This window comes from Neofelis nebulosa, chromosome 13 (assembly GCF_028018385.1).
Source record: "Neofelis nebulosa isolate mNeoNeb1 chromosome 13, mNeoNeb1.pri, whole genome shotgun sequence".
Taxonomy (NCBI): domain Eukaryota; kingdom Metazoa; phylum Chordata; class Mammalia; order Carnivora; family Felidae; genus Neofelis; species Neofelis nebulosa.
In genome coordinates this window covers 45,873,053-45,888,063 of record NC_080794.1, presented here as the reverse complement: position 1 = coordinate 45,888,063, position 15,011 = coordinate 45,873,053, and the positions used below count along the sequence as shown (strand labels likewise).

At 37.7% G+C, this 15,011-nt stretch overlaps 1 protein-coding gene across 10 annotated transcripts in view; it reads right to left on the bottom strand.

Annotated features, from left to right (window-relative positions):
- The window catches only part of NRG3 (neuregulin 3), a 1,063,627-nt gene that overhangs the window by 572,918 nt on the left and 475,698 nt on the right, over positions 1-15,011 (bottom strand). For all 10 annotated transcript variants that reach the window (XM_058696857.1, XM_058696862.1, XM_058696859.1 and 7 more), the window contains exon 2: positions 12,063-12,192. In XM_058696857.1, coding sequence (XP_058552840.1) covers positions 12,063-12,192 — 130 coding nt within the window. The remainder of the gene's footprint in view (positions 1-12,062; positions 12,193-15,011) is intronic.

Here is a 15,011-nt window from a genome sequence, read left to right as displayed (position 1 = left end):
TGAGATTGAACCCTACCCTGGGCATGGAGCCTGCTTAAGATTCTCTCTCTCTCTCTCTCTCTCTCTCTCTCTCTCTCTCTCTCTCGCCTTCATTGTCTCTCGAAAAGAAAAGAAAAGAAAAGAAAAGAAAAGAAAAGAAAAGAAAAGAAAAGAAAAGAAAAGGAAAGAAAAGAAAAGAAGAGAAAAAAGAAAAGAGAAAAGAAAAGAAAAGAAAGGAAAAGAAAAAAGAAAGAAAAAGCAAAGCAAAGCAAAGAAATACAGAATATCAGGCCTCACCTCAGACCTGCTGTACATGAATCTTCAGTTGAACAAAATCTCCAGAGGATTCACCCACTCAAAATTTGAGAAACACTAGTCTCATTCACTATTCCCCCAACTTGTCTCAATAATAGAATCATCCGAATGCATGATTCTTGGGTGCCATCTTAAGACCTGAATCAGAAGCTTTAGAAGGGGAGCCTGAGAATCTACATTTTTAACCTTCTCCTTCAGTGATTCTTATAATGACATAAGTTTGAGGAGACTGAAAGATCCAGAGCTTGACAGGCAAACAAAACAGATTGGTGCTCACTCCTGCTGCCTACTGGCTGCACATCCTTGAAGAAGCTACCTTCCATCTCTGAGCCTCCTTCATGACATCAAATGGTGATAACAACATTCTTTTGCAGATGTAAAATGAGGACAGTGTAGGCAATCATGAAGCAGTGTATTAAGGGTTAAAACTTTCACCTTGCACTTAGTAGGTGCGAAATAATAGATGGATGTTAGCATTTTCATTGTCTCCCGTTTAACACCCCAATTCTATCCTCTGAAAAAGGCAGGTGGTAGGTATTGCCTAGAGTTCTTTTCATTTATAAAATGGATCTTTAGTGAGTAGGTAGCAGGTTCCAGAAGCAAAGATGAACTCACAGCCTAGTGGGAGAGTCAGGTAGGTGAACAGGAATATTATAATAGAAACAGAAATTTTGTTCACAAATGAATCACTGCATACATCCAGATAATGTTTTGGTTAGCTTGTAGGGGAAAGAGATCAAAGCTACTATTTAATATCATTAAAACAATCATTATTTCTTTCACATATGCTAACCCAGGCAGAAAGGAAAGAGCTTTCCAGAGCACTGAAAATAAAACCTTGTTGCAGAGAGTAAGGCCTCAGTGTGACTTCAATTGTAGCTGTAAATTAGCCCAGAAGCACACCCGAAACTGTGGCAAAATTATGACCTTATTTAAAGTAGATGCTTTATCAGCTCATCCTTTCTGCAGTTCTTTCTAACCTAGCATTATTCGCTCTCCATTGTCCTATTATTAGCCTGGATTTTGTAACTGCTGGAGTATGTTCTTCTTCTGGAGGTGGAGTCTCCCACTAACATACACTCCCCTCCCTTCCAAGGCTCAATGCTGAGAGTTCCTAATTGAATTTCTGCCCTTCAGGAGCACAGGGTCATTGGGATGAATGTGCTTTTAGTGGACTCCAGGGAGGCCAGGCTCAGGGCATCATTTTGGTCTCTCCACACTGCCATCGCAGAGCACCCCTCTGCCCCAAAGCCTGGGGTCTGTTTGTTTAATGAAGTCTTCTGTTGAAATAGTAACTCCTTTCCCTGATGTGAGCTATAACTGCATTTATGATGTGTTCGAATGAAAAAGTAGCCTTTGAGGAACTAGAAAGCCACCTTGTCTCAGGAATTCTTACAACCTTTCTTTCTCTGGTTGAATTCTTACAACCTTTCTTTCTTGTGCAGATCACTGTAAATGCCAAAATGCCATCTGATGCATTAGAAGGGAATCTCTATATTGTTATCTTACTTTGACCTCCTATGAGCCTCACAGCTGCTAGAGAAAAGAAATACTTTTTAGGTGCAAAAATGAAGGGCATTTTACTTGAATATGCCGACAAGTATCTTAGCTCCTTTACATTCTCCTTGAATAATTCCACAATGCTTGATGGTCAAGGTATCCTTAAACGGATATGTTTAATTTGTTAGGAAAATCTGAGTGCCAGAAAATCATTACTTATACTTAAGATGTTAATAAATTAATTTTAGATTATAGATATTAAAAGGTTTCTGCAAATATTTCATATATGTAGATAAAAATTATAAATTAATTTTGTGTAAATAAAAGGAATCTTGATTTAATAATTTAATCAATATGATACAGGTTTGAAAAACCATACTCTTGGGGAACCAGGAGGGCTCAGTGGGTTAAGTATCCAGCTCTTGATTTTGGCTCAGGTCATAATTTCATGGTCATGAGTTCAAGCCCCACATCAGGCTCCTTGTCAGGCTCCATGCTGATCATGGAACCTGCTTGGAATTCTCTCTCTCCCTGTGCCCCTCCCCACTCGCCCTCATTCTCTCTCAAAATAAAAATTAAAAAAATAAAAATTAAACTCATACTCTTGTCTGTTCTTTCCACTCACCATAAAATTCCAGATTTTAAGGGAATGAAATTAAAGATGTCATTATGTCCCGACATGTTGTTGATAACCATCTGGACACAAGAGAGGAAATAAATCAGAAAAGAAGTGCCCAACTGAAGAAAGAATTTATGACATAAACTGATTATTCTTAACTGCACGTAAAATACATTTGAAATTTCCTCCCTGGGGCTTGAAGGGAATTTTCTCCAATAGCAGCTCAACTTTCTATGCCTTTGTTGGCAAGCAAGAACAAGCTTCCAACTGAGGAAGGAGGAGACTCTTTATCCTTCCAAGTGCAAATTCATGTTACTTCCTTTCAGAAGCTCTTCCTGGCTTTAGGACTGACAACTGGTTTTTGGAGTCTCCTATGCAGCTATGAGCTAAGTACATACAGATTATGTACATTGGATGATACAGATCACAGAACTTGTCATGTTGAACTGAACTAGAATATGTCCATCTCAATCCTTCTCTTAGTTTTTCTGAGCACATTTATCCCTACACTCCTACTACATTCCATTGGACATTAAACACCGAATGTGCTTAATAAACATTGGTAGAATAATGGAAATAATGTATCAAACTGCCACTTACATTTTAGTGTATGTAGGATAGGACTAAGCATACATTCTATACCTCCTACATATGACATATATATCTATAAGCATATTCTGTATCACCACATGTCACATCTATCTCTGAACAAGATTTTCCTCAAATCACGCTTAATACTTTCATTTATCTCCTGTTTCATCTTCTAATTTTATTGTTAATTTCTCATTTTTTTTTAAACTTGAAAAGGGGGTTTTGTATGAAATGTACTTGATGAAGATATTCCTTCTAAGTTACCATTCTGGTGAGGATTTCCCTCCTATCTCAAGTGTAACCTTTGGTACTCAGTGATTGTCAGTGTTTGCCCACCATGGAAACCTGTCACACTAGATTGTGGGGACTTCCTCGTGCTCCAACTAACAGCAACTTCTGTAAAGAAAGGGATGCTTTCTTCTCATTTACCGTTGGACCTCAGTGTCCCGCTCGACAGCAGATACTTAGTAAATATTCCATATACATATGTGTGTATGTGCATAGCACTGAATCGGCTTAAAGCAGACTAATTTTCCTGATATTCACTAAAACATGAGAATAGCTGTGATCATAAAAAAACAGATTTATAGAGATGCACTCCAAGATATACTTTAGAAATGCTGTCTTCAGCTGCTTCTTTCTCTAGCCACATTTTTTAGTTTTCACAAATAATGGCGAGGCACAAGGGTAACTAAAGACAACACTAACTGGATGTTGATGTTTCCTTCCATAGATTTGGGGTACAGTGGAGAGAGCCTGGGCTCTGGGAGTCCCTGCTCTGCCTTCTTATTCAGTACTTGGTGTCTCAGGGAATGCTCAGCTGATTCGGAAAAAGTGGGGATAATAATACAGAGGTTGTACAATCCTGTGAAATTTATATTAAGGAAAATACATATAGCCTACATGTTTTTCCATGAATTTGAGTTTTATCTGAATTGTAATTAGGGCAACCATGTGCCGCACTTAGCTTAAGGTATTCCTGGTTTATGCTTATTTTAGAGAAGAAATTATTAAAACTGGCCATTACATCTCAAATATTTTTGGTTTGGATAACAACCTATATGGCCATTCAGATTACAGTATGTTGAGGAACTTAAATGTATATATATATATATATATATATACATATATATATATATACATATATATATGTATATATATATATACACACACACATATATATATACACACACACTATATATATATATGCACATATATACATATATATACACACATACCTACATATACATATTTATATACGTATATACATATATATGTATATATAGATACAGATACAGATACAGATACAGATGATAGATATAGATAGACAATGTGATCTGGTCCTTAAATATTCTTTTACATTTTTTTCAAAGATGCTAAACCAAAGTGAATTGAAAAGACACCATCCTCAGGAAGTGGAAATGCTGCCCAATGTTCTAAAATTAATAGACAGGTAGATGGTGGGAGGATCGTGCATGTTCTCTCATTGCCCCAGGAGCCTAGACAGAACATCCCAGCCATCTTTGTCCTATTTGTTTTTTTCTTACTGGAATGTTTGCCTGAGAAGCCTGCACGGCAGGGCCTGCGTTACCATGTCTAATGTTGTTCATATCTGTACAGACAGTCTCTAGCTACAAGGATATTTATGGATATGTTCTCAATATTCAAAACAAATAAATTTGGTGAAATAATCCATAATTCACTTAAATTATGGCAAATGTGATCACATTATTCTGGCTGAGTGGGGGAGATGCCAACTCACTGCAACCCAACAGGCCGCACACAAGAAGCTTGTACCTAGGGGTGGGGGGCACATCCAGGGGTGCTGTGGAGGGTCCTCAGTCAGAATGGCCTGAACAGTTAGAGGAAAGGGGAGATTTCTGCATATTCCTATCTACAGAAGAGGGAGAATTTGCCTAACAAACCGTAGCCTCTTGTTCCTGCTTTTCCCCTAAGTTTACTGCTTGAATAATTATAATGGCCCTTGACTCTGAAAAGTGTTCCAGCCCATGATCAGTTATTACTGTGTTTTTCAAAAATTCACCTGAGTCAGTTTAACTCTCCTTAGTAGTTCTAAACTAAACTTTATGTGGTTAGGAGACTCTGAGTACCCATCCAGAAACCCTGGCTCAAGTCAAATGACCTGAAAACAAAGCTGTGCAGACAAAAACCAACAGACACACCCTCTTATATTATACCCCACTGACTCCATTAAATTCAGTGTTTATACAAGTACATTTTATTTATATCAACCCTCACAGCGATCCTGTAAAGTAGTCATATTCGTGTTCCCATTTAATAGATAAGAAAACTGAGTCTCAGAGAATATGTATAATTTGTCCATCTACTACTTAGTGGTAGAGTACCGACTCTAACCCACCAGTCCAAATGGGAATGGTCAACACAATTACGGCAAGTTATACTGATGACCTAGGAAAGGAAGAATGTCTTTTTTTCCTCTTAAAGCTATATTCTGCAAGAAGAAAATCTTGGAAAAGCAAGAACTGGTTGAAGAATTGGGAGAAATAACAGAAATTGCTGATTTGTCAGAGTATCAGAATTAGCAGTGAGGAGCCTAAGTCCTCTGAACACACAAGGAATCCCCTGGCATGCCTTTCTCCCCTTTTAAAAGTCTCTTTTTAATTAAACACACAGATGAGGGGAGCCTGAGTGGTTCGGTTGGTTGAGCATCTGATTCTTGATTTCAGATCAGGTCATGATTCCAGGGTGGTGTGATGGAGCCCACGTAGGGCTCCTCGCTGCAGTGGAGCCGGCTTAATATTCTATCCCTCTCCCCCACTCCCCTGCTCATTCATTCTCTCTCTCTTTCTCTCTCCCTGTCTCTCAAATGAATGAATGAAGGAATGAATGAATCAATGAATAAATAAATAAATACACAGATGATACCCACCCAACTTCTCTCACAGGATTCCAGCAAACATGCTTTGCTTTAGTTTCAATATAAGCAGAAGGGAAGAAGAGGAAAGAACTGAGAAAAGCATATACATAGTGGCTATTGTCTATTTGGAATTTTCTAGATGTTGCTGCTTTCAATTCTTGTATCAATCTTTGGGGCAAGTATTTGTCTGTCTGTCTGTCTGTCTGTCTGTCTTAAATAAAGGACTGAAGGTTCTGATTAAATGACTTGCAAAAAAAAAAAAACCCCTCATACACCCTGTGTAAAGCTGAGCAGAGTTTTTAACTCAGTCTGTCTTGAATGCTCACATTTGCCTCATGTACCTCTCAAATCATATAAGGAAGCTATTTAAAAACACATTTACGACAATCTTTGATGTAACAAGAAACCCAAATCAGAACAACCACCTTAAGAAACACCATTTCATGCTTCAAGTAGAGCTGCCAATCAATTTAGAAAACATCAAAATAAGGTAAGAATCTTTGGGCATTAACTAAAAAATATGTTTTTATTCTCCATCACATGTGCTTCTCAGATCTTATGATCTTTATGTGGCTCTTGAAGAATACCAGCTTGGGTCCAGTGCATATGGTTTAAACCATATAGTTTACTAACCATATGGTTAGTAAACTAATGCCTGAGTGTCACGCAGTTGCAAAATTATGCTCACCGTGTTGTTTTTCTTTGCTTTTGGAACCAATGAGACTATTTTGATAAGCTCCATTCACAGAGAAGAAGGGACAAATGGTTATACCTTGGCTCATTTCTTCTTCTCAGGGGTAATCAGTGCACAGTTCGTTATTAACATGGCTATTGCAAATTACTCAAATTATGTCTGGACTGTGGCAAACATTTTCATGAACATTTGTCTGATGAACTTGACAATTCTTCTGAAGCCCTTCACCCTGTAATGCAATTCCATTCTGCAGGGGTTCTTGCCACTAGGCCTGGAGTTAGAGGTATTTCAGCCTCCATCATCTCCCATCAATGGAGTTCAGGGATGTGTGCCAAACTCCATTTCCATTCTGACTTGCGTCAACCACAGGGAATCATTAGCTGCTGCTCTCAGAGCACTTACTGGAGAACCATTTGATAAAGAGGACCCTCACTGGGTGGGAGAGCTAATGGACCTCCAAAGTGACGAAGCAAAGCTCTGACAGGGATGGTCCTGTAATTTTATACAGTACATCATCAGAAAATGGTTACATTGTGCCCAGTCAATTCTCTTAAAAATGGAAGCTTTGATTTCAAAACCTACTCAGGCAGAATGACACAAAGGAACAGCAACTCCTAGAGGGCTCCCCCTCCTTTTAATTGCTTTCCCTGCTCCCAAGTCCTGCAAACATTTCACCCAGATCATTGCCCAGGCCATCAGCCCCTTTATGGAAGTATTGCCTTGGGCAATGGTTGCCTTAGACTGCTTCTCTCTTTTTCTAGCAGTCCCATATTTCAAGCGATTCAAACATCTTCCAGTGAATTGCTTGACAAATTTCCACAATGATCGCTACAGATCAAATTCAGCTCAAATGTTATCTTTTTCAAAGTTTTGAAAATCCATTTTTACAGCAAGGCTGGCAAAACACCTAACGAGCTTCAATTCAGAAGAGGCACATCCTTTCAACTTGAATTTGGCCGCAAAACACATTTGGCCCAGCCAAATGCCCACCAGTCTTTTCAGTTACAGTGGTTACCTCTTTGACTCTAGTGAAAGAGATTACAGATAGTACCATTTCCCAAGTCCTTAAAATTTCTAGAAATGACAGAAAAATAAATATATTAGAGAATACCCTGCTTTCATTCAGAATATTTTGATTCAAGGAGTTTCTAGTGACTTGGCATTCCTTGGCACCCAGATTTATTTCCGTACAATCTATCTTTCTGTTCTTTAATCCATTTTTTAATGTTTCAAAACACATGAATTCAGCATGGAAAAGAATTAGTGTAAAGAGTGTAAATGAATTATTAATAAAAGAAAGAAGAGACACATTCAAATAGACTTGGTAGTATTTAATCTGGAAGGGCTTAATTGAAAGTTCTCTTATCAGCTTAATAATAGTGAATTATAATGACCTTGATTTTACAGAGACAGGGACACTATGTATCTTTCTTAATGGAAAGATGAGAAGCAAGGGTCAACTGTCTTAACTAGTTATTACATAAATGAAATACATGTGCAATGTGCAGCTCTTAGAAAATTCATAAAGTTTGAAGAAGAAAATAGTTGTAAAACCTATTAGTCTTTTTCCTAAGGTTCATTTTTAGAATTGGATTGCTATTATATGTTCAACTTTATAATATCGCAATTTTCATATATAACATGATATAATGAGCACATTCATGTCCCTAAAACCTTATGAAAATTCCACTTAGGTTGAAGTCATTCAATGTATAGATATATTCTAATTTATATAGATTTATAAATTCAGGCTTTTTCTTTCCTATTACAAATAAATCTGTGGTGAACATCCTTACAAATAAATCTACCTATACATCTCTGTACACTAAACTTTTAGAAACAATGTAAATATTTTGAAACATACTGAAACATTACATACAGAAGATATTTAACAAACTGTACTCCCTCAGGTAGTGAATTAGAATGTGTTCCTATTCTACCCTCACCAAACTATTTGCTTTATTTTTTTAACTTGTTAATGTTTATTTATTTTTGAGAGAGACAGAGAGAGAGAGCGCAAGCGAGCACACACACACAAGTAGGGGAGGAATAGAGAGAGATGGAGACACAGGCTCTGAAGCAGGCTCCAGGCTCCAAGCTGTCAGCACAGAGCCCGACACGGGACTCGAACTCACGGACTGTGAGATCATGACCTGAGCCGAAGTCAGACGCTCAACCGACTGAGCCACCCAGACACCCCTATCTTCCTTTAAAATGCCCTCTTTCAAGTTATTTTTAGAATCTTGGTGTTGCTCTTAAATGTTCATTAGCTTGCTCTGTAATTTCTAAATACTAAAAATGGCTTTATGAAAGACCTGAAAATACACTAAAGAGTGAGAAAATAACAAAGAGAAAAATATGAAACTTCCCTCATCTCAACTTTCACTCTTTTGAACATACACTACTTTGAGGATCTCTTTCAGAGAGATTTAGGTAGTTTTGCTTTTGTTTTTCTTTGCCAAGTACACAGAAAAGTGTTACAGCATGATCGGTCTTTTTCAACATAGAAAAAAAATTGATTCCATGGAATCACAATCATAGGATTGCAATTTACTTTTAAAATACTAAAAAAAAAAATGTATCTTGATTTCTCTCAGATTTGAATGTCACAAGGAAACTATTTAATGAGACGGATTCACATACACCCCTATATATTGCTACTCTAATGTACTAAATTGTGTTTAACTTGAAACATAGTCCGGTTAGTAATGCATTACAAAGATACCCCCGGTAGCATTTCAGTCACGTGAAAGTACTTTCCCTTGTTTTCCTGACTTCCTGACGATCAACTACTTCATCTACTTCAAATGCATTACAAAGTACAGCACCACTTAATTCCTAAGTTCATTTCTGTATGTATTTATTCAACAATGTCTTGGTGATAGGAGGTGCTCAATAAACATTTGTTGAAGGCAGAAGAAGAATGAATGAAACATACTACTTAAATAGAGTGCTGTACAAAATAGCACATTATTAATAACTACATGGGAATTCTTAGAAGTGGCTGATGCAGGAACAAATGTAAGCTTTTTATTCACAGCAAAGCCCAGGAGATGAATAGCAGGCACATGCGATGTGTGATTTATTCATACACTCTAGTAAGAGATTTATAGGCATCTATTAACCTACTCGAGTTCCAATTCTGTCGTAGGCTGGTCTTTTGTCATGATTAGCTATGTTGTGACTTTATGTTAAATAACAGGTTGTCTGTGCTGAAATATGCAAGAAATATGAAGACAGAAGATCAAAATTATTATACATGTACATCGTTCCAGCTAAATCACAGATATATCTCTGCTTGTGTATGCAAAAGAATTAGACATGCATATATGCACAAAAGCAAAAGATTTCTTTTCTAGACATGAAATCCGATATCATAGACTGGATCTGTCTCCCAAGGAATTAATATGTTGAAGTCGTAACCTCCAGTACCTCAGAATGTGAGTCTTTAGAGAGAGGGTCTCCATAGAGGTAAGTAAATTAAAATAGGGTCATTAGAGTGGATCTTAATCCAATATGACTGGTATCCTTATAAGAAGAGGAAATTTGGATACAGACATGTACAGAGGGAAGAAAATGAGAAGACACAAGGGGCAGATGGTCATCTATAAGCCAAAAAGAGAGACCTTAGAGGGTACACTTCCATCAAGGCTCTCCGAAGGAAACAACTCTGGCAACACCTAGATTTCAGATTTCTAGCTTCCAGACCTGTAAGAAAATGTATTTCTTTTGTTTAAACCACTCAATCTGTGGTACTTTGTTCCAGTGGCTCTAGTAAACTGATACACCATGAACTAATACAGAGTAGACTGAGGCTGTATGTTGAAAAAGAGTAAGAATTATCTTGTTATTTTCAAGATTCTCAGTTTTGGAAAAGATGATCCCACCCACCTGCATACTGTGTGGGGCCTGATCTGATCCTAAAACACCATCTGGAAAGTCACCGCTTTAGGTGAGACATCTGATTAACCCCTCCATCAATCAATTAGGAACTCAATTGATTTCATTTTCCACTTCCACATGATGATCCCTTTAACATATGGTTGAGGAGCTATAAGAGCTTGGATAAAATTCATGCTTTGAATGGATAGACCACTCTTGGCATCTCCCTTGGGGTTTTAAAGTCCCTCGTGTGATTTCCATCTGTCTATGCTGACCTAATAAATATAACCAAAGAAGAGAGATGTCAGAAGGAACACTCCCACGCCCCTTCATCCCCAACCCAATTTCACAGAGGACAGAAATGGGGTGTAAATTTTGTAAATGGCATAAATGTAATGGTGCCTCCGAGTCACAAGGAAGCCATACTGTCAAGGGCGAGGAAAGGTCACAGTTCTGTTTATCCTGACAGAATACACGGTTACTCTCACCGAGATCTGCCACTGTCATTTATCACTTCTTCCAAACCTGTGTGCCCACCATGACAACTCATCTTCTTCATGGACTGCAGCTGGCTCTTAGAGCCAGGCATGATTTGCCAACGTGTTCTAAGTTCCTAACTACCAGACGCATTTCTCTGTGCCCCCTTAATAAAACTACATGGAATAAAGTTTTATAATAGCAATATGTAGAGAAAAAAGTCATAATTTTCCATGCTTCATGATTCAGAATAATTAATTTAATAACTGTGTCATATGAGAAGAGTAAATAAAGAGAAGGAAAGGGGTGTGGGTACATATGATCACTGAAGCATATACAATTGCAATGAAAACAAATTACCAGGGTAGTGCTAGAAATAAAAGCTCAGTGGGAAATATGTTTTGGATGCTAATTTGATTCTTCTATGGAAACTTAAAGCTGCAGTACCTACTACTGCACTATTTATCTCCATTTGTTTTTATTTTTAGCATTTATATAACCTTAAGTTTCTAAAAACCAACTAAACATCTCCTGATCTCTATTGGGAATTTTCCCTAAGTAGCTCTCTACCTAGACTATAACAGGACTATGATTTCATTTACAACGTCTGGCTGGAGAATGCTTCATCATGAGAGGTGTTAAAAAAATAATGAAATTAACAAACAAGGGCAGAATCAAGATGAGATACAATTTTCTCTGGACACAGTTACAGTCTGGGCCTTAGTTCACAGTCAACACTGAGAAGCTAGATCTTAGAGGAGCAGTTTGCTCTGTTGGGCTCCAGTCTGTAGTTTTGCAGGAAGGGATTATTTCTGAGAACAAGCCAACATACTTAAGTCCTACACCAAAAATGCAGGCTTCTAAAGCAAGTACATCATTATTTCTATTAAATTAGAAGACATAAAAGTAAACCTTCCTTTCTTTAGTCAAGTAAAACTCAAATCTTGTCTACTTGAATTCAGTTTCACCTTCCTCAAATACTAAAGCAACCACCTTTGCCCCCTCTCATATGAAGACTCCTGATTCTGCCATTGAATGACATGTACAGTCGCAGAGCTCTGCCCTCTCTGAGGGCCTGTCCCCAGTGCCAGCTGCGAATAGCTTACCGACAATGTTTATGGGATCCCGTCAGGGTTTCGATCACAAAGCACTCGCCATCATTGAGACAGTATGCGAGGTCCTTGTCTCGGCAGGGTTTGAAGTGCTCAGAACGCTCAGTGGAATATGTCGTCGTATCTGTCAAGGGAAGCACACAAAGAACCCGCGTCAGCAGTGCATTCTGGGACTGAAGAAATGCAACTGGACAGGACCACTTTATGACTGAATGTTGTGCATCTCCCCAAATCCACATATTGAAACCTAGTCACAATAAGATGGTATCAGGAGGTGGGTCTATAGGAGGTGACTGGGTCATGAATGGGATTAGTGCCGTTATAAAAGGGGCCCGAGAAAACTCCAGCACCCATTCCAGTCATGTGAAGATGCAGTGAGAAGGCAGGGCTCTACGGACCACGAGAGTCCCCACCAGATATTGAATCTGCAGGTGCCTTGATTCCCAGCCTCCAAAACACCAGCCCTAAGACAAGCCCTATATTCAGTTATCTTATTTCTCCACTAGACTTTAACAATTGGAATCACTGTAGAAGCCCCATCTGAGGACACACTAATAGTACAAGGTGAATGATTCTACAAGCACCTCAAATCCACTTCCATTAATTTCAGTTGTATGGAAACAAGTGGTATGGAAGCATCTCCTTCCCCTTATTGTTGCCAAATGCCAGGAAACATCTGATCCGTGCATATTGTGACTGTTCTGTGGAAACCAACGTCAGTTTCTTGGAGTTGTTTGTTTGTTTTTAGTTACAGGTCTAACTGGCTAATGGCTGAACCAATTATTCTTTCACATCCTCCTTTTCTTATGTGATTAAAATGCAAATGTTCCAAATTCTTAAACAGGACCTCAAATGTGAAGAATGTTTCTGGTAAATACCTAACAGGACCAAATTATTGTCATTTTTTAAGCGTTGTTGTAAACATTGATTTTTAAAATCGTAATTACTTACAGTTTTAAGTTAAGCTGTATGTCTACATCCTCTTTCCAAATATGAAACTAGCCATGAGTATGTGCTACCTACTGGACACAGACTCTGTTATCACATGTAGAGACTTTCTAATTTCAGAGTTCTAAGCAACTAATGTATTAGCACCAATCCTACCGATTCGAGAAAAAATAGATTTAAAAAGTCAAAGATGAAGAAATGATTCTGCATTTAAGCTCCTTTAGTTTCCTTTTCATAGACCTAGATTAATAATAATGCTCAATAGCATGGGTTATTGTACCAATTTAGTTACTGGAACTCACTATGAGCCTCTTCCTGTTATTATCCAAACTGAGGAGAAAGTGATTGTCCTCAAAGGAAATCTGCTCATGTCCTTCACACATCTAAAAATCCTCAGTGGGTCCAATTCCCATAATAACTCCAAATTCCTCAGTGAAAGATATAGGCCACGTGGAATTTTGCCCTCTAGTGTCATCTTCCTGTACCTTAAGACACAACTTAATTTCCAATTATGTGTCTATTTCCCCAAACATCAGGAGCTGTCACATTGTTCTTTCTTCCTGGACCATCTTTTTCTTTGCTGGAAGACATTCAAAATCCTTCAGAGCTTACATCATTCTCCCATTTTGTCTCCCTAGCACCTTTATCACTCACATCACTGCATTCAACATTCAATGCTGCAAGGAGCCATGTGTTCAGACGTTTATCTGTTCCTTTAGTCTGTGAGCTTTTTAAGGTCAGAGGTTGAGCCATGAATCACAATTAGTGCTCAAAATATCTTCAATAAATCTGATCATTGGAACACTACTAACAGTTCAAATGCCATCAGTAAAAGATACATCATTAAAGACATTACAATCATATAAAAGTTAGTGCATATCTTACAACAGTTAGATATAATTTCACATCAATGTTACCATTTTAGTATACCTACTTCAATATTGAGGAATATTGGAAAAGCAAACATTGCCCTCAGACTCACATAAATCCTCACTCATATACTGCTCATATACTGTAAGCATTGAAAATCCCACTTCTAATATCCTTTTTTGGTGGTACAACAGGAATTTATTTTTCCACTTCAAATATCTGTCTGTTAATTCCTTGGCACGAAATAAAGGCTCTGCAAAACAGACACATTTTCCCTTTTCCAGGAGATCTCCTCTACAGAGAAGATCTGTTATTCAAGACAGTATGCAATAAATAGTTACACAGAATCAATCTCTCTTTCCATGGGAAATATTTAAAATTCAAGAGCTCTGAACAAAATATTCACTATGGAACACCACACAGTTGATTGCTACTCTGCCTGCTGAAGTATATTAACTCATGATCAGTTAGTTAAGTTTTCCTTTAATTTCTTATTATCCATTTATTGATATTCACTGATCATTCTTCTAAGAACAGCTTTTCATTAACATAACCTACAGCATAAAAAGTGAGGTCCTTATTTTATAATCAGTGGTTTTAACAAGCTACAGACTCCAAGAGCAATACAATGGCAAAGCAATTACAATCAATTAGTTTCCATCTGACAACTGCTGTCTCCAGTGGTTACCTCCCCATTCTACCAACTGCCATCCCCATCACGTTATCGTCTATCAGCACATTACAGAGGATCAGAGACCCAAGGAAACACCTCTGCAAAGCCCAAGGTGGGAGAGCAGAGATGTCAGATTTAAGATGTGCTCAGGTCTTTTGTTTCCATAGCTGAGAGAATCCAAAATTTAACATAACTACACATACTTATACCTTTACAATGACTGGATTCAATAAAACACCACTGTTAAATATTTTTAATATCTTAATATAATAAGAAATAACAGAATGCTAGACTTGATCTTTCTATCAGTAAACTGCAATCATCAATAAATTTGAAACCTTAGAATTTACATAAACATTCCACTATACGGTTTTCATACATCACTACTCACCTAAAATCACATAGGCATTGGGCAAAGTAAATAAATTTTTACCATGAGGTAAAAATTTTAC